General features: G+C 37.7%; 3 protein-coding genes across 5 annotated transcripts; 1 reads left to right on the forward strand and 2 right to left on the reverse strand.

Moving 5' to 3' along the window:
* Positions 1–772: 772 nt before the first annotated feature.
* Positions 773–12,119, forward strand: LOC111790437 (uncharacterized). 3 transcript variants are annotated; one of them, XM_023671328.2, is made up of 20 exons: positions 773–1,061; positions 1,168–1,454; positions 1,528–1,654; positions 1,824–1,906; positions 2,160–2,353; positions 2,447–2,558; positions 4,041–4,123; positions 4,997–5,188; positions 5,331–5,690; positions 6,051–6,216; positions 6,922–7,116; positions 7,511–7,726; positions 7,812–7,904; positions 8,002–8,216; positions 8,454–9,014; positions 9,108–9,188; positions 9,275–9,360; positions 9,981–10,706; positions 11,093–11,246; positions 11,337–12,119. In XM_023671328.2, exons 1-20 carry the CDS (start codon positions 938–940, stop codon positions 11,434–11,436), a joined length of 4,155 nt encoding a protein of 1,384 aa, XP_023527096.2. In that variant the 5' UTR covers positions 773–937; the 3' UTR covers positions 11,437–12,119. The 3 variants fall into 3 exon arrangements, with proteins under 3 accessions (XP_023527096.2, XP_086978938.1, XP_023527097.2); XM_087122812.1 differs by lacking the exon at positions 773–1,061 and having other exon boundaries at positions 1,317–1,454; positions 1,553–1,654; XM_023671329.2 differs by lacking the exons at positions 773–1,061; positions 1,168–1,454 and having other exon boundaries at positions 1,553–1,654; positions 1,824–1,889.
* Positions 12,111–13,031, reverse strand: LOC111790438 (chlorophyll a-b binding protein, chloroplastic-like). The gene has a single exon (XM_087122813.1). The coding sequence runs from the start codon at positions 13,029–13,031 to the stop codon at positions 12,234–12,236; it is 798 nt and encodes a 265-aa protein (XP_086978939.1). The 3' UTR covers positions 12,111–12,233.
* A 1,595-nt stretch (positions 13,032–14,626) lies between these two features.
* LOC111790795 (S-adenosylmethionine synthase 2-like) lies at positions 14,627–16,970 on the reverse strand. The gene is made up of 2 exons (XM_023671856.2): positions 16,824–16,970; positions 14,627–16,141 (listed from the first exon to the last, which is right to left on the reverse strand). The coding sequence occupies exon 2, from the start codon at positions 16,130–16,132 to the stop codon at positions 14,951–14,953; it is 1,182 nt and encodes a 393-aa protein (XP_023527624.1). The 5' UTR covers positions 16,133–16,141; positions 16,824–16,970; the 3' UTR covers positions 14,627–14,950.
* Positions 16,971–17,567: the final 597 nt, after the last annotated feature.

Consider the following 17,567-nt stretch of genomic DNA (forward strand, 5'->3'; position numbering starts at 1 on the left):
AAGTGAGGGCGTATATTTTGTTGCGCATGTATGCATATCTAACCCCTAATGAAAACATTACTTACAAAGTGTTTTTAATACTCATCCATTCAAATTCTTTTTTTTTTCAAGTAAAAGTGAGGGCGTAATATGACATGACGAGGAATGTTGGTGACAATACACGTGTCTATATCTTATTCTTTTGAGTTCGAGATGTTTGAGGGTTTTGTGATAGTCTGTGAAACAAACTTGTCCGAGTGACTAGTGTGTCTATATCTTATTCTTTTGAGTTCGGGATGTTTGAGGGTTTTGTGATAGTTTGTGAAACAAACTTGTCTGGTGACTAGTTACAGTATGGTTGTGGTTTTTGTGTTTATTTATTAAAACTTTGGAGATGTTTTGTACTAAAGAATTCAATTATAATCAATTAGTTGGCACGAATAAATGCTTTCTCAAAAGGCCTCGTCCCAATGAAGTTAGTATTCTTCACTTATAAATCCATGATCATTTCCTAAATTAGTCGATGTGGGACTTTCATCATCCAACACCTCCCCTTAATCGAGGCTCGACTTCTTTGGAGTCTTAGTCATTTTTTACTGCATTGGAAGAGGCTTTGACTCATTTTCCTTTTGTTTTAGAGTTATTTGTTCGATATTTGAGGATTTACCAATCTATTGACATGACTAAGTGTAGGGTACGACTCTGATCCGGTGCGGTTAGTTTTTTAAAGTTTCACTAATACCTCTTTAACCATGGAGTAAAAAGATAAAACATTTTCCCCTTTTTACAATTTTTAGGTTTCCCCTTCTTCCCCACGTTTCCTTGTTCTTGGCCCATGCATACCTTCAAGCTCAAACCTTCAGGCTGAAAATCGCCGTAACTTTCCGACCGATTCACCTGAGACGAGTTCTACCTGAATCTCCATCTCTGACAGTAACTGCAGCTAGACGTAGCTGCCATGGCGGTGAAGGAAGAACAGACCAAGTGGCATTTGCATAGTGGACAATACCTTGGAGAAATCTCCGCTCTATGCTTCCTCCATTTACCTCCTCAAATTTCCTCTCTCCCAATTCTCCTCGCAGGTAACTTCATACTCTCTCTGTTTGTGTGAGTGTTGCATTTTTGCAATCTTCATTGAGTTCATAAGCAACTGCGATTTACCTCCATTCCACTGATGGAAAAACACAGGGTCGGGTTCCGAGGTACTGACGTATAACTTGGAATCTGGGAGGATGATAGAATCGTTTCGGGTATTTGAAGGGATTCGCGTTCATGGGATTTCATCTATCTCTTTGAATTCCAGTGAAACACCGTCTTCTACTAAGGTTGATTTCGTACTCGTTGTTTTTGGTGAAAAAAGAGTCAAGCTATATCGTATAAGCGTTGAAATGAGCGGTGAAGTTTGTCTGAACCTGGTTCCGTTATGTTCTTTGCCGAGGTTCAATAATTGGGTTTTGGATGCTTGCTTCTTGAAGGTATCATTTTAGTTCAGAATCCTTTATTGAGGTGGCTTAACTGCTATTAACTTTAAATTTTGATCGGGAGTAGAGCCGTGACTCTTCTTCCTCGACAGGTAGTGATAGCTGCGGTTATATTGCCATTGGATGCAGCGATAACTCTGTTCATGTTTGGGATACTTGTGAATCTAGAATGATTCTTAAAGTTGAATCACCAGGTTAGAGCTCCGTGCTATTATTTTATTTTTATCGAGATGAATTGCATTGGGAATGTTCAAATATATTCGTGATTCATGCTGTACCGCTGTTTTATTTCTCTTAATTCGGAGGTACTGTGTTCCTTTTAACTCTTCTGCTTCTGACTCTGTTTGGGTTTATGTATACTAGAGAGGTGCCTCTTGTACTCGATGCGGTTGTGGGGTGATGATATTGAAACTCTTCGAGTTGCATCTGGTACTATTTTTAACGAGGTGCCTAATCTTTCTTTGTATTGGAACTCATGAATGCTACCTTTTAAATTCTTCTTCATATACTATTTTTAATTTCAGAATCCTTTGCCTATTTCCTTTGAATTCTTCATATAGATTTTGAAGCTGTAGGGTACTGCTTTGACTAGTTTTCGGCGGATAAAAATTTATTAAAAAGGCTTTTGATTTCCTATTATTCCTTCATTGTTGGTTGCATTTCAAATTCTAACATTTTAGCATTTATCGCATTTTGCAGATAATTGTTTGGGAAGTGGTTCCTTCAAAAGATACTAAGAAAGATCATGATGAAAAGAGTAATGACATTCAATTTCACCATTTAAAATATGAGGCAATTCATATAAGTAGGCTTGTTGGACACGAGGGTTCAATCTTTCGCATTGCTTGGTCCTCTGATGGATCCAAACTGGTGTCTGTTTCTGATGATCGTAGGTGATTGGTGAATTTGTTTCTTGATTTTTGCCAATTATGATCTTCATGAATTGTATCCTAATTCATCTTAATTTATTTTTGGTTTAACTTCAGTGCTCGCATCTGGAGGCTAAATGAAAAAGGGAGTGATGCAGATAACCCCGGGGAGGTTACTGTGCTGTTTGGCCATAATGCTAGAGTTTGGGACTGCTGTATCTATGATTTGGTGAGCCTCATCACATGCTAGAATTTTGGGTGGCCTTGTCAATAGTCTATGATTCCTGTCATGTGCGTTTTATGTGCTATCATGTCTGTTACTGGAAACTTGAAACAGTACTTTTTTCAATTACTCATAATTTCTTGACACCTCGAAGTTTATCAAGTTACTATCTTACCCTCACCCTTGGGCTGAAAACAATCCCAACTGTATATCTTTTTAGAAAGAAGATAATACTTTTCATTGATTTAGGGAAAAGCAACAAAATATAGACCTGAAAGCTAAGGTCTTGTTTGCAAACCATTTGGTTTTTAGTTTTTGAAAATTGTGCTTGTTTTCTCGCAATTCCTGGACAACGGTTGTCGTCTTTCTTAAGGTAACATTTTAATTCTTAGCCAAATTAAAAGCAAAATAATTTTTTTTTTTTTTTGAAAACACTAACCTTTTTTTTTTCTTTTTTTTCCAAAACTTATGTTTGAGAATAGCAAAACAAAGGAACTCATAGGTGGAAGTAGAGGTTATAAGCTTAGGTTTTTTTTTGAAAAAAACTAAAAACTAAATAGTCATCCAACAGAGTCTATGCTACTCACTGTGCTATAGAAACATGTCCTCCGATTCATAATAGTTACATGTGGGGAATAGTTACAAAAGGAAGGAGTTAAGGAATTCCCGAGAGAACAATTAAATTTAGCTATTCTAATGCTTTGTCATTGAAGAATGTTTCATCTCTTTCTTCATATACCCCAAAGGTTTGCCTTCACTGTATTCAACCAGATGATCTTTGCCTTTCTTTTTTGAATTTGTGATCACGTGGCAGCCGGTTCAATTTCTTCTTTGTAGTTGAGCGGAAGGTTCTATGTAGGATTTAAACTTTTAGATTCCAGCATCTCCTACTAAAGCTGAAGTGAAAAAGTGTGATCTTGACTCTCTGCTGCGCTGTTACAATATGCACCATGAACTCTATGTAAGGTGTTAACTCCCCAAAACATAAGGTCCATTAAAATTTCACCTGTTTTGGGTTGCCAACCTTCCAAATTGCATCAGGAGAAACTTTTTCAAGAGCAAGATCAGTACCAGCAGATTCTGGGTCAGGGAATTTACTGAAAACTGCTCTGAACTTTGTATTTTCGATATTTTTTTGTCATCTTTCTGTTACCTGCACCTCTTCCAAAAGTTTTGAAAGAGATCTGAACTCTTCCATCTCCCTTGCATCTAAGTTTATTCTTTCTCTGATGTTCTAGCTAAGAGTTTCACGTCCCAAAAACTATTTGCCTAGTTCCAAATTCTATAGCTCATCTTTGCTATCTTTTGGTACATAATACGCAACTTTATATTTTTCCAAGAAGTTTGAAAATTGATTTGAACCTTGCATCATTTTTATATATTATGTCTAGTCTGAGTTCTATGTAGCTATATGAATTAGAAGCCTGGTTGTATTCCCTTGTTTGTTCTTGTACATGCACTGACTGTTCTTTTGGGTTATCCTTGTAGTTGATAATCACAGCCGGTGAGGATTGTACGTGTCGTGCATGGGGAATAGATGGCAAACAACTGGAGACGATAAAGGAGCATATGTGAGCTGTGAAAACTTTTCTGTTTTGACTAGAGTTTCATATAGTTTGCTTTGGTGTACTTTATGCTGGCCCATTCTCAAATTTTTTATCAATACTTGCTAAACACATATATTTTGATTCTCCTCTAATAACAGATTCCCATTTTTGTTGCTTCCTTTTCTCTCTATTTTTTTGGGGTGGGGGTGGGGGGTGGTGAAGTACTTCGATGCTGTTGGAAAGAGAATTTATAATTTGAAGGACCATCAATTTGTAATCCTAAACTTTGTAGGTTGAGTCGATTAAAATCCTAAGCTACCGATTGTATATTAAAATCCTAAGAGAATCAGTTTAGACTCTCGGTTAGGATTTGGTTTCAAAACATTGGTGCATAATTCTCACACGTGCGTAACACTTATTTAAATACACGAGTTAAGTGGATAGTAATGGGTAATGAATTTCATCAATATGAGTGGTTTTCATCTCCTCTTCTTCCTCTATTTTTCTCTACTTATTTTGGAAGAATTTCATGATGCCACTTTGGTAGGATTTTGGGAGAAGATTTTATGTAGGTAATTTTGAGTTGATTTTAATCGTAAATAAGTGAGATAACTATGAATTGCTGGTAGAGGATCTAAGTTGATTTATTTACTGAAGTTTAAGGTTTTAATTAATAAAGCTATTAGTTTCCGGTTTAAATGATTCAACTTGCAAAATTCAAGGGCATAAGTTCATTTTTTTTTTTGTTTTCCATTTATTTAAGTATTAGCTTGGGTATGGAGGTGTATGATCCTCGACATATTAATTACTCGCTTCTCTTGATTATGCATCTATAATATACTTATCTGGATATCCTTGCTATGACATATTTATGTTCTATTTTTTAATTTATTACAGAGGCAGAGGCGTATGGAGATGTTTGTATGATCCAATATCATCTCTTCTTATTACTGCTGGCTTTGATTCTTCTATTAAAGTGCATCGGCTAAACACTTCTTTATCTGTGACCTCCAATGAACCTGCTGAAAGTGCAGAGGTTTTCACTAGTTGTATTCCAAATTCATTTGATCATAACGGACGTATGGACAGGTGAGGTTCATTTTCCAGAGAGCTCCTTCAAGATTTCTTGTAGATGTACTCATCATTGAATTTCAATTTATTTCCTCGCTTTTATTTTCTGAGGGTGGGAGTGGCAACCACTCCCTTTATATGATCTTACTTTCATTTGCAGTAAAAGTGAGTATGTGCGCTGCTTACAGTTCTCGTCTGAACTTACACTCTATGTTGCCACCAACCGTGGTTATCTGTATCATGCCACATTATCTGATACCATGGATGTAATTTGGACCAAACTTGTGCAAGTTAGCGAAGAGGTTCCGATTGTTTGCATGGATTTATTAGCCCCAAGTCCGTCTGAAGTTTCCTGCGGAGATGAGGATTGGGTTGCTCTTGGAGATGGTCAAGGAAGAATGACAGTTGTAAAAGTTCTACGCAATTCAAATGCCCCTAAACCTGACATCTCATTTAACTGGTCAGCTGAAATGGAGAGACAGCTGTTAGGAACCTTTTGGTGCAAGTCACTTGGATTCAGGTTAACACCATTTCCTTTTTTCAACTCTGATAATGATGGAACCACCAGCTGAGATCTTTATATAAGCTGTGGTTGGACAAAGATTCATGTTTTACAGAACCTTGAATCCATTATTTCATTTGAAGCTCCGCAGACATGAGATCCTCATGAGACTGATTGATGGTCTGAAGGAAACATTCAAAGGAAATTTAATTGTACAATTTTTTTTTTTTTGAAGTCTGAAGAACATTCCTCAATTTCTTTATAAAATGTGGCAATATTTTAGAACATTGTACCCTTGACAAGAACGGCAGAGGGGGGGGGGGGGGGGGGGTTTAAATATCATTTTCTGGATATAATTTCTTTCTATTTATTTTGTAGGTACATATTTACTGCTGATCCTAGAGGCGTATTGAAACTCTGGAGGTTATATGATCATGTATCAGGTTCTCAGAATGGCAAAAATTATAATGCGTCTCTTATGGCAGAATATATATCATGCTTGGGCATGAGGATCATGTGTTTGGATGCGTCATTTGAGGAAGAGGTACATTTTCCCTTTTCTAAATTTCATGTAATTGCAGAATTACTTCCATTGATGATGTCATGTTTTAGAATTGACCTTATGATCAATGCATTAGACTTTATTCAAACAGCCTCAATTGTGGTCTTTGACCCCATTGGTGTGGTGCATTACGTGCAAATGTAATTGAGACGGCTTGAACCATCTTTTATGGGTCTGTTTTCCCTTTTATCGTTTTCTGTAGACTTTTGGTATTTTCGCAGCTCTTAAATTCTAGTTTATGTGCAATGAAGGAGGAAGTTGTTTTGGTTCTGTTCTTTTAGAGACTGGTTATGTATTTTGGCAAGCTAGTTTTGTTGCTTGTTTATGGAATAATTGGTTAGAAAAGAACCTGAGAATCTTTTTGGGTATTTCTAGGCCTGGGAGGAAGCTTGGGGCTAGGCACATTTTAATGCCTCCATTTGAGTACGCTTACATACCTCATACAATTTCTTTATTTATTTTTTCCAATCACCAACAGCTGGGGCCTGTTTGTTATGTTTCTTTCCTTTTCTTTTTTGTTTTCCTTGTGCTGGCAGGCCTTTTTGTATGGTCCTCTATGTATTTTCGTTCATCTTAAGGATAACTGGCTTTTTCATTAAATAAAAAACCCCATGTTGTCTTTCCGCACATCATGGACGGTGATGTTAATTTTCCCGCCTTCAATTTTCAATGTGCTTATTTTTGCAGATTGTGGTGTGTGGTGATGTACGTGGCAATCTTATTCTATTCCCTTTATCAAAGGACCTATTACTTGATAGTCCAATTACAACAGCAGGAGTAAAGATAATTCCAACCTGTTATTTCAAAGGAGCTCACGGTATATCAACTGTTACAAGTGTTGTAATAGCCAGATTGGAATCATGTGAAACAGAAATACACTCGGTACTACCTCTTCTTTTCCCTTAATAATTTCTCTATTCTTGAGGTATCTAGGCATTATTTTTTCATTTATGTATCAGTGGAAATAAGAAAAATAGAATGAGAACCTCATTTGGACATCAGGTTAGCAATGGAATTTGTTTGTTCTTTAGGAGCATTGTGACAATTACAAGCATTAGGATAATTCCCCGTGCATTCGCTCCTTACAATTTCTTTAGATGTGAGCTTGTAGTGCTACAAAATCACTTACAATGAGTGGGTGGCTTGTTCAACTTCCTTTTTTTCCTGATAACTAAGCTTACGATTCATCTTTCTTTTAATTCTTTGTTCTGATGCAATTGGTTTTGGAGATTTTACCACGACAATTTACAGTATGTTGCTATTTTCTGTTGTTCAGACTGGAGCAGATGGATGCATATGTCACATGGAATATGTCAAACTCAAAGACCAGAAAGTTTTGGAGTTCATAGGGATGAAACAAGTTAAAGAGTTGACTTCAGTGCAGTCTCTCTTCTATGATCAAAATTCTTCTCTTGATTTGACAAGCAATCTTTATGCAACTGGCTTTGCATCCACAGATTTCATTGTGTGGAACTTAATTACTGAAGCAAAGGTTCACTCTCTCTCTCTCTCTCCTCTCTCTGCACGCACTGCAATTATTATTCCTTTTGGATCTCAAACGACATGGATCGGAGCAGGTATTACAAATTCAATGTGGTGGATGGCGGCGTCCTTATTCTCATTATCTTGGTGACATACCAGAACTTAAGAAATGTTTTGCATATGTCAAGGTTTTTCCACGCCTCCCCCTTTCATTTCTGTCATCTCTTTTTTTACTGATATTGATAACTTCTATTGGGAGTTTGACTTTTCTTGTTTTTAATTCAGGATGAAATGATCTATATTCATCGCTATTGGTTTTCAGACAGTGAAAGAAAAGTATTTTCTCAAAATTTGCACGTACAATTCCATGGCAGAGAGTTGCATTCTTTGTGCTTCATACCTGAAAACTGTGCACCTAAAGTTGACAACAAGCATGGCATCTCATCCAGATCTAGCTGGATTGCAACTGGCTGTGAAGATGGAACTGTGAGGATGACTAGGTATGTAGTTTTTATTCTTGTTCTTATTATTTATCTCTAGCATCTGACTTGACATTAAAAAATGAACCAGTAAATATCTGATGAATCTGCCAACTGCTAAGGCATTGGACATGATGTATTTGTAGATCACCATCTTATTAAAGAAAAGAAAATTACCTTTCAGTTTTCCTTGTTCCAGAAAATAGTGTTAAAGACTGACAAGGAGCCTGTAATTGATGCAATTGTACGATGTTACAGGTATACTCCTGACACCAATAATTGGTCTGCTTCAAATTTGCTTGGGGAGCATGTTGGGGGATCAGCTGTGAGATCCATATGCTACATATCAAAAGTACACTTGATTTCATCAGATGAGACTATTGTACCTGATGTAAAAGATATACAAGAATCCGACTCAAACGATAGGGAAGATCCTATTTTGCTAATTTCAGCTGGTGCGAAGCGGGTGTTAACTTCTTGGCTACAGAAGCATAGGAAGCTGGAGAAAATGGAACGCACAAATGGCTGTTTACAACATAATGGCGAAGTTAGTTGCGAGCCCTCTGGATTTGTCTCATCAATTTCCTTCAAATGGCTTTCTACTGATATGCCAACCAAGAATTCAACTTCCCATAGAAATTCATTCAATACAAGGAAAGATGAAGCCACGGTTGCGTCTAGCATAAATCCTGATGCTGAATCCAATTTTCTTCAAGAAAAAGAGGAGTTGAGGCTTAAATCTTTCTCCATAGAAAAATATGAAGATGACTGGCGATACATGGCTGTTACTGGCCTTCTCGTTAAACATCTTAATTCAAAGTGCGTTTTCTTCCCATGTACTTTTTCTTCATTGCTATTATTTTCTTAAATTTTAGTTTTCATTAAGATTCTTTTTTTCCGTTGGCTTTCCAGGTTTACTGTCTGTTTCATCGTTGTTGCATGTTCAGATGCCACACTTTCACTTCGAGCTCTAATTTTACCCCATCGATTATGGTAAACATGAGAAAAATGATTAACTAACTTTGCAACTCACTTTTTATTTATGTAAACATGCATTTTTCTAATTAGTTTTTGTGCAGGTTTGAAGTTGCTTCACTGGTTCCTGTGGGATCACCAGTTTTGACGTTACAGCACATAATTTTTCCGAAATTCTATCCTAATGGAGGTCTGTCTATTTCACTTTCCCATTATATGTTGTAGTTGGAAAAAGTCATGCTAACATTTTTGTATGTCTTGACGTTCAAGCTTGTTTTGTAATCTTGTATTTCTATTCCTGAAGTATGGTCCCTTCGGGGTTAGCCAATAGAATTGGAACGACACAGATTCCCGAAGTATGAATAGCATATTTTTTTCCATTAACTACTTGACTTAAAACAGCGTAATTGATGTATCGTTTGGATTTTAGTGGTACTTTCCGTTAAGCAGCATAAAACCAAACCCCCTTAGTTTCCTTTTACTTCTCAAGCAACATGTTAGTTTTAGCTAAAAAGTGAGCCAAATGGCTTGTTTGCACCATTATTTGATAGGCTGATCACAATATGGTCATATTTCTCATGTTTGGATCTCCGGACTACGTTTCTTTAAATACAAAAAGCATGTCACAGCACCTATAAAGGAAATTGAGAATGGTTCAGTTAAATGGCGAGTACATGGCTCCTATAAAGGGAAAAATATACATAAATTGGTGTATTTTTACATATTTTTTTTGAGTATTTCGTACCTTGATTCTTTTTTTTTTTTTTTTTTTTTTTTTTTTTTGTCATTTTCTAATTAAGTTCATTTCAGTTGGAGAAACTTTGGCTGGGAATGTTTACATCGTCATTAGTGGAGCCACCGATGGAAGTATTGCATTTTGGGATCTGACTGGAACTATTGAAGTATTCATGAAACGTTTCTCTACTCTTCATCAGGAAACATTCATTGATTTTCAGAAACGGCCTCGTACAGGAAGAGGAAGCCAGGGTGGCAGACGCCGGAAATCTTTAAGTGCCGTGACCAAAGGTCGACCAATAAAAGATTTGGTTACTAAGAAAGGTGCAGACAATGCCAACTTAAGCATAAAAAATCAAGATCCTTACGAAAGCTCATCCAAAGTGGACATATCCATAGCCGATACAGCTTGCTCTCAACCTGTTTGTTCTACCTCTTCTGAACTAATTTTAAGCACCAGCAATTCTTCCTCTGAGACGAGTGAAATACAGCCTATTCATGTTCTAACCAATGTCCATCAATCTGGCGTGAATTGTCTCCATGTAGCGGCTGTGAACGGTTCTGAATGTGTTAACAACTGTTTCTTGTACCATGTAATCAGTGGTGGTGATGATCAAGCACTTCATTGTCTTACGTTCGATTTATCATTGCTCTCCGAAAGCCCTAGTTCTGAGATAATGGAATCTGAATCAGAATGTATAAAGAGGTTTATACTTCAAAGTGAAGACTGTAATCATAAATATATGGTTAGGTTCCTCAGGTCTCACAAAATTGCATCAGCTCACAGCTCTGCTATAAAAGGTAAAAGAAGTCTTTATGATTTTACAATTTTAGATTCGATTTTAAATGTTGATCCAGAGTTCCATACTTCTTGGTTTCAATTGAAAATGCGTGAAGCAAAATGCCTTACCTGTCTTAATCCCATACAATGTGGATATTCATACTCTGTTTCATCATCCTATGCGCACATTTATTATAAATTTTATCCCGCCGTCCATGTTACAGGTGCCTCAAACTAAGCATACTGAACATATTTTTTGTGCTATGCACTTAATGCTGAAAGCCGGTGTTCTTTTGAGTTAAACGGTTGCAAACTTTCCGAATTCTTTTGTAAACTTTATAACAAGACTTTCTTGCAGCATTCTAGAGATACTAGTGAAGATCTGATGTTTCTTTGTCCTGTGTAGGTGTCTGGACAGATGGGATTTGGGTGTTTTCAACCGGTCTTGATCAAAGGATCAGGTGTTGGAAACTCGAGGCACAGGGGAAAATGGTTGAGTATACTTACTTGATCATTACTGTGCCAGAACCGGAGGCCATTGATGCTAGAGTCTGTGACAGGTTAGTGGATACTTAATTCAATATACCCGATGAAACTTGTCATTGCATTAGCTTGACCCACCCTCGTTTCTTGGCTTTATTTTTCTACAGGAACCATTATCAAATTGCTGTAGCTGGAAGAGGCATGCAAATTATTGAGTTTCTACATTCTGCGATGCTGGCAGAAGATAAAAATAGGAAAATATCTTGATATGCGTGAGCTTGTAAATTTAATTACAGGGGAAAGGGAACATATTACCCCTCAGAACAATACTACATGCCCCACAACCAGGTACTCCTCACCCTCAAAAAGGCTCCTAGGCCCCATGATCCAACTAAATCTGTACCCCTGTGCCTGCCCCGGGCTCTTCCTCTTTCTTACAGGTTTCACCCAATAGCTGGCATTCACCCGTACTACACGTAAACCAAATATTTGATTACACATAACTGAGCTTCCAGCCCGTGCTCTTTAATCAGTGGGTCCATGACTCTTCTCTGCCTTTCTTCCCTTCATTTTTCTATGGCCTTAAATGAATCTAGTTGGGGCCTATCAACATGCTTTAAGAATCTCTCCATACTGGGGGTTATGCATCTTGTCTCTTTTCGAAACGGTAACAGTAGTCTGATGTTCTGAGAGCAAAAATCAGAAAGCTTTCCTTATTGTGTTTTAGTATCTGTATGTTATTTGTAGCTAAATATGAGTTGGGAGTAAATTATGATTCTAAATAGTCACATGGCTAAAAGAATTTTGATCAATAATTTAATCCCTTTTGTGATATTTGCTTAGTTCATGGAGTTGATAAAATAGGTGGACGCTCAACTTTTAGCTGCATATGGCCTTGTCTGTTCTTTTAAAGGATAAATAAAGCAGCAATTTGCTCGAGATTGTTTCAATGATTATAACATTGATTGTTGATCTTCAACATTTTGATATAACAGTTTACATTTTATAGGCTATGCTCCCATTGAAGTTGAATTGAAAGCTTGTTTAAACATGACAAGGTAATTTCACTTCCCAGGGACAAAGTTGGTAGCATAAGCCCATGCATTGTTGTTGACAGGATCTGCAAGATGATCTGCGAGGTTCTCCAAAGGACCTTTTCCTGTTACAATGGCCTGTACAAAATATCCGAACATGGAAAACATTGCAAGACGGCCGTTCTTGAGTTCTTTAACCTTAAGCTCTGCAAATGCCTCGGGATCGTCAGCCAGCCCGAGGGGATCAAAGCTACCGCCGGGGTAGATGGGATCGGTAACTTCTCCAAGTGGTCCTCCAGCAATACGGTAACCTTCAACTGCACCCATTAGCACTACTTGAGATGCCCAAATGGCCAAAATGCTCTGTGCGTGAATAAGACTTGGGTTTCCAAGATAGTCTAGGCCACCCTCACTGAAGATTTGTGAACCAGCCTTGAACCAAACTGCTTCACCAAACTTGACTCCATTTCTGGAAAGAAGCTCTGGGAATACACATCCTAGAGCCCCAAGCATGGCCCATCTGCTGTGAATCACTTCCAGCTCCCGGTTCTTGGCAAAGGTCTCGGGATCGGCTGATAGACCTGCAGTGTCCCAACCATAGTCACCAGGGAACTCCCCTTTGAGGTAAGATGGAGGCTCACCAGAGAGTGGTCCAAGGTACTTGACACGGTCGGGACCGTACCATGGGCTGCCTGAGGAAGCTGCTGGCTTTCCAGCTCTCCTCATTGAGACTCTACTGTTGCTGCGAACCGAGGATGAGAGCTCGGTTGGTGCGTTCAAAGGAATAGCCTTTCCGGTGAATGTAGATGAAAGAGCCATGGTTGCCATGCCTACCAACTTTAACACAAAGGAAGTAAGTCCTCAAAGTGCTTTTGAATTGAGTTATTGATGAAATGCAAGAAGCAAGAAATCTTGTTATATAGTGTCTGATGAGACCCACAAAGTCTATCCTTGTGGATCTTCATCCTCTTCTAATTGGTTGATGAGGAGATATGTAGAACTCAACAATCTCCATTATCTCACTCGACCAATCAAGGAACAAAATAATTGATTAGAACACTAATCTTGTGAATGATCACTAGCCTTTAGTGGTCCTCAAGCTGACACCAAAGAGTACTTTCACAGGCTGTATCATTTGACAAATGAGTAGCACTTGCGACAAATAGTGCATAATACAAGGTTAGATAGCATCTGATGCTCGAAGAATGCCCATACCCTTTGGAGCCACATCTATGAAGTAATTTGGGTTTCTGTTTTGTATGTTTGAAAATTTTGTTTTTGAAATTTGGCTATGAATTCAAATATTTTTCTAAACAAGAACAATTTTTTAAAACAAAAGACCAAATGGTCATCAAATGTGATCTAAATGTTTCATCTAAGATCACGTTATGTATATTTAGAGCTACTTTTGATTACATAACTGAGCGAAATGTTACCCAAAGCACTTAAAACCATTAGTCCAGTAAAAAACATAGATCAAGTTGAACTTAATGGTTTTTAGCTCACATTTATTTTTTTAAAAAATATTAGTGATGATTCATATTACTTTTGAATCTCCATAATAAAAAAAATTGATGCTAAACAATATTCAACATTTTTTCTTCGACTGTGGTGAATGACAACAATGTTGCAGCCTTAGACATCAATTTGCACAACTCCCATTGGCAATGCCATGTGACACCTCTAGCGATGCCCCTTGACGACGATGCGATATTGTGTGACGAGCACAAACACTAAACCCCTTGACGACGATGCGATATTGTGTGACGAGCACAAACACTAAACGGTGACAACCAACAATAATTGACACACATCTGTCATGGCTTGATCTAAAGACAGTATTTGTGACAACATATTGATCTAAAGACAGTATTTGTGAAGTTAAAAATACTTCTAGCATCAATTTTTGATTGAAAAGCTTTAATATGACCATCATTGACAGCTTAATATTGTAGATGACCATCAACAACTGGTAAAGATAAAAAAAAATAGTATATTAATGATACATTGATGGAGGATGCAAACAATCAGTAAAAAAGGTTAAAAACTGATATATCCTTCATAATTCTATTGGAATACATATTAGTTATAGAATTAATTAATAGCAAATAAGCATGTTTAACCACTACATTATAAAAATCTATTACTAGAAAAACCTGCCATATTCTGTTTAGAAAGAAGCAACAATTCAGGTTTTCTTAAAAAGGGATGCATTTTCCAATGAAAAACCCACGATCGTAGATTCTTCTACTCCCTGCTTCTAATAGGAAAAAAATAAATACCCAAAGAAGAAATCTAGTTTTAACTTTCAGAACCTATTAATTATTGATGAACAGTTCGTTCTGTATGAACTTTATATTAAATGAAGCCTAAGCTCTCTACTCACATAGAATAAAGGTCATACAGCCAAAAAAGACACCCTATAATCCTCCCAAAACCCCTTCTAATATGAATAAGAATTGCTGTCACAGTGATTGCAGTCATTTACTCTTAGTACCAACAGCAATTTGGCCTCGGACATTATAAAAACTGGTACAAAAAGGATACATCATGGAGGTAAAATAAGCAAAAAGAAATGGAGGAGAAGGAAGTAAGGCGGGGACAAAAGGATCTAACATGTGAAAAGAACAAGAACATTAGCAGCTACTACCTTGGATTATAAGAGCAGCACACATATTATTCATCCCGTGGTAACAAAGGTCGGTTTACCAATTTCCATGGCGGCTTTGAACAGACCAACCCCCATCTCAAGATTGAGGCTTCTCCCATTTAAGGGGCTTCACAACTTCCCAGGTGAAATCAGGGTCATCCCTTCCAAAATGTCCATATGCGGCTGTCTTCAAGAATCTGCCGTTGCCTCCTCTCTTCAAGTCCAGGTTGATGGTCATCATTCCGGGTCTGAAGTCGAAGTTCTCCTTCACGATCTTGAGGATTTCCTTGTCGGGGATCTTCCCGGTTCCATATGTGTCGACGAAGACTGACAATGGTTCAGGCACACCAATGGCATAAGAGACCTGCACGATTGCCCTACGAGCAAGGTCGCTGGCTACAATGCTCTTGGCAGCCTGCCTGACAATGTAAGCACCACTTCTGTCCACTTTGGTTGGGTCCTTTCCTGAGAAAGCACCTCCACCGTGAGCTCCCCATCCACCGTAAGTGTCAATGATGATCTTACGACCAGTGAGACCTGCATCTCCATGTGGGCCACCGATGACGAAGCGGCCAGAGGGATTGAGGTGGAAGATGGTCTTCTCATCAAGATACTTCTCGGGGATCACAGGCTTGATGACATGTTCCTTAAGGTCAGCTGCAATCTCATCGTTGGTGACAGTTTCATCGTGCTGGGTGGAGATGAGAACCGTATGGACTCGAACAGGGACCATGGCACCATTATCATTGTAGTACTCAACAGTAACTTGGGTCTTACCATCGGGTCTCAACCATGGACAGGTACCATTCTTCCTCACCTCAGTGAGGCGAGCGCCAAGCTTAGTTGCAAGGACGTGACTAAGAGGCATGAGCTCTGGGGTCTCATCTGTGGCATAGCCAAACATGTGACCCTGGTCACCAGCACCAATTTCCTCAGGTCGCTTAGTGAAATGGCCATGGACACCTTGGGCAATATCAGGGCTCTGCTGCTCGATGTTGACTAAGACCTTGCAGTTGTCGGCATCGAGACCCACATCATCCGAGATGAATCCGATGGAACGGCAAGTGTCACGAACGATCTTCTCATAGTCCACGATCGCCTTGGTGGTAATCTCTCCAAAAACCATAACCATGTTGGTCTTGGTGCAGGTCTCACAAGCAACCTTGCTATCAGGATCTTGGGCAAGACAAGCATCAAGAACTGCATCTGAGATCTGGTCACAGAGCTTGTCTGGGTGACCCTCGTTCACAGACTCAGAAGTAAATAGAAAGTTCTCCATTCTCTGAACCTACCGAGGCAAAAAACGAAAACATACAAAAATCCACAAATCTTCTTCAGTATTCAAATATAGAAAGCTTATGCGCCCAGCAATAGAGAATAATCATAGGCATATAAGCATATCTCAGAATTGATTCTAGAAATTCAGTTGTGAAGTGAACATTTCACTTCGAATACGAATCAGCGTCTTAAACTTTGAAAAAACGTATATACCAAAAATAAGACAAAAATTAAGCGATTATCAGTCCAAATTCGTAAGAAGAGAAAGAAATCCACAGCTCTAGAGTTCACTAAACAAAAAAACCCCAAAATCACAAGGCCACATCTCCATAGTGAAACCAATATAAAAAAGGATTACCATAGAAAATTCCTTCAGTAAGTCATCGAGTGAGAAATGACTAAACAACGAACAAATTCGAATAGAAAAACAACAGATCAACACCACACTAACAAGAACCATACATTCCAGACAGAGAACAAAAACCACTTCAAAACGAACCCAACAAGATAATCCCCGACTCCTATAAAGAAACCAAAAGAAAATCCCCACAATAAAAGCCCAAAGTGAACAAAATTTCAGACACCATGGCAGCAGGAGCACGTAGACACGCAAACCCCAATGACATCAAAATCAGAAACATCCATAAAACACAGAGGAAGCCACTAAGGGCAAGAAAGAGAGAGAAATGAACCTGGAAGAGGAAAATTGGCTACAGATCTGAAGGAATTAGTGAAGTGAACTAAAAGAGTAAGTCGAACTTTCAGAGCAGAGAGACCCAAAGAAGGAATCGGCGCTCGATGACACGAAGATACTAAGCTCTTGCTGCTCATATTTATAGAAGAAGTTCGAGCCGACAACCGGTTACCGATACAGCCGGTATGAATTCTCCCATTTGGACATTTGGTGCAAGAATCTTCCACTTCAAGCATGGCATTCGGTTCGTTGCTTCAACCAATATTACAATTTTTTTCGAATAATTAAATTTTAGTTTTTCTTTAATTAAAATATTATTTTTCATCCACATATTTAATTCAATTTATTTCTATTCATAGTTTAAATTTAATTTTTTATTCAAATCAACAAATAAGAAAATATTCTAAGATATTTTTCAAAATTTAGGGCAAAGTTGTAATAATTTATTTTCTTTATTTGAAAAATAAAAAAGAAAAATTAATTTTAATCATAAACTAAATTTAAATCGCTCCCATCCGTCCAAATGACACGTATTGGTCTATTAACAATTATTTATTTATTTAAAAAAATAAACACTTACATTTAAATTGATATATTTATTCAAATTTGAAGTTTAAATTGATGCGTCTTTATATTACCTCTAGTTATTATATTGTTTTGCACTACGAACTTCACATCGTTAATTAAATTTCTATTCGCGACAACAAATAATTTAAAGATTTATTGTATTAATTAAATATAT

Source organism: Cucurbita pepo, chromosome 3, assembly GCF_057944985.1.
Source record: "Cucurbita pepo subsp. pepo isolate OVF chromosome 3, ASM5794498v1, whole genome shotgun sequence".
Taxonomy (NCBI): domain Eukaryota; kingdom Viridiplantae; phylum Streptophyta; class Magnoliopsida; order Cucurbitales; family Cucurbitaceae; genus Cucurbita; species Cucurbita pepo.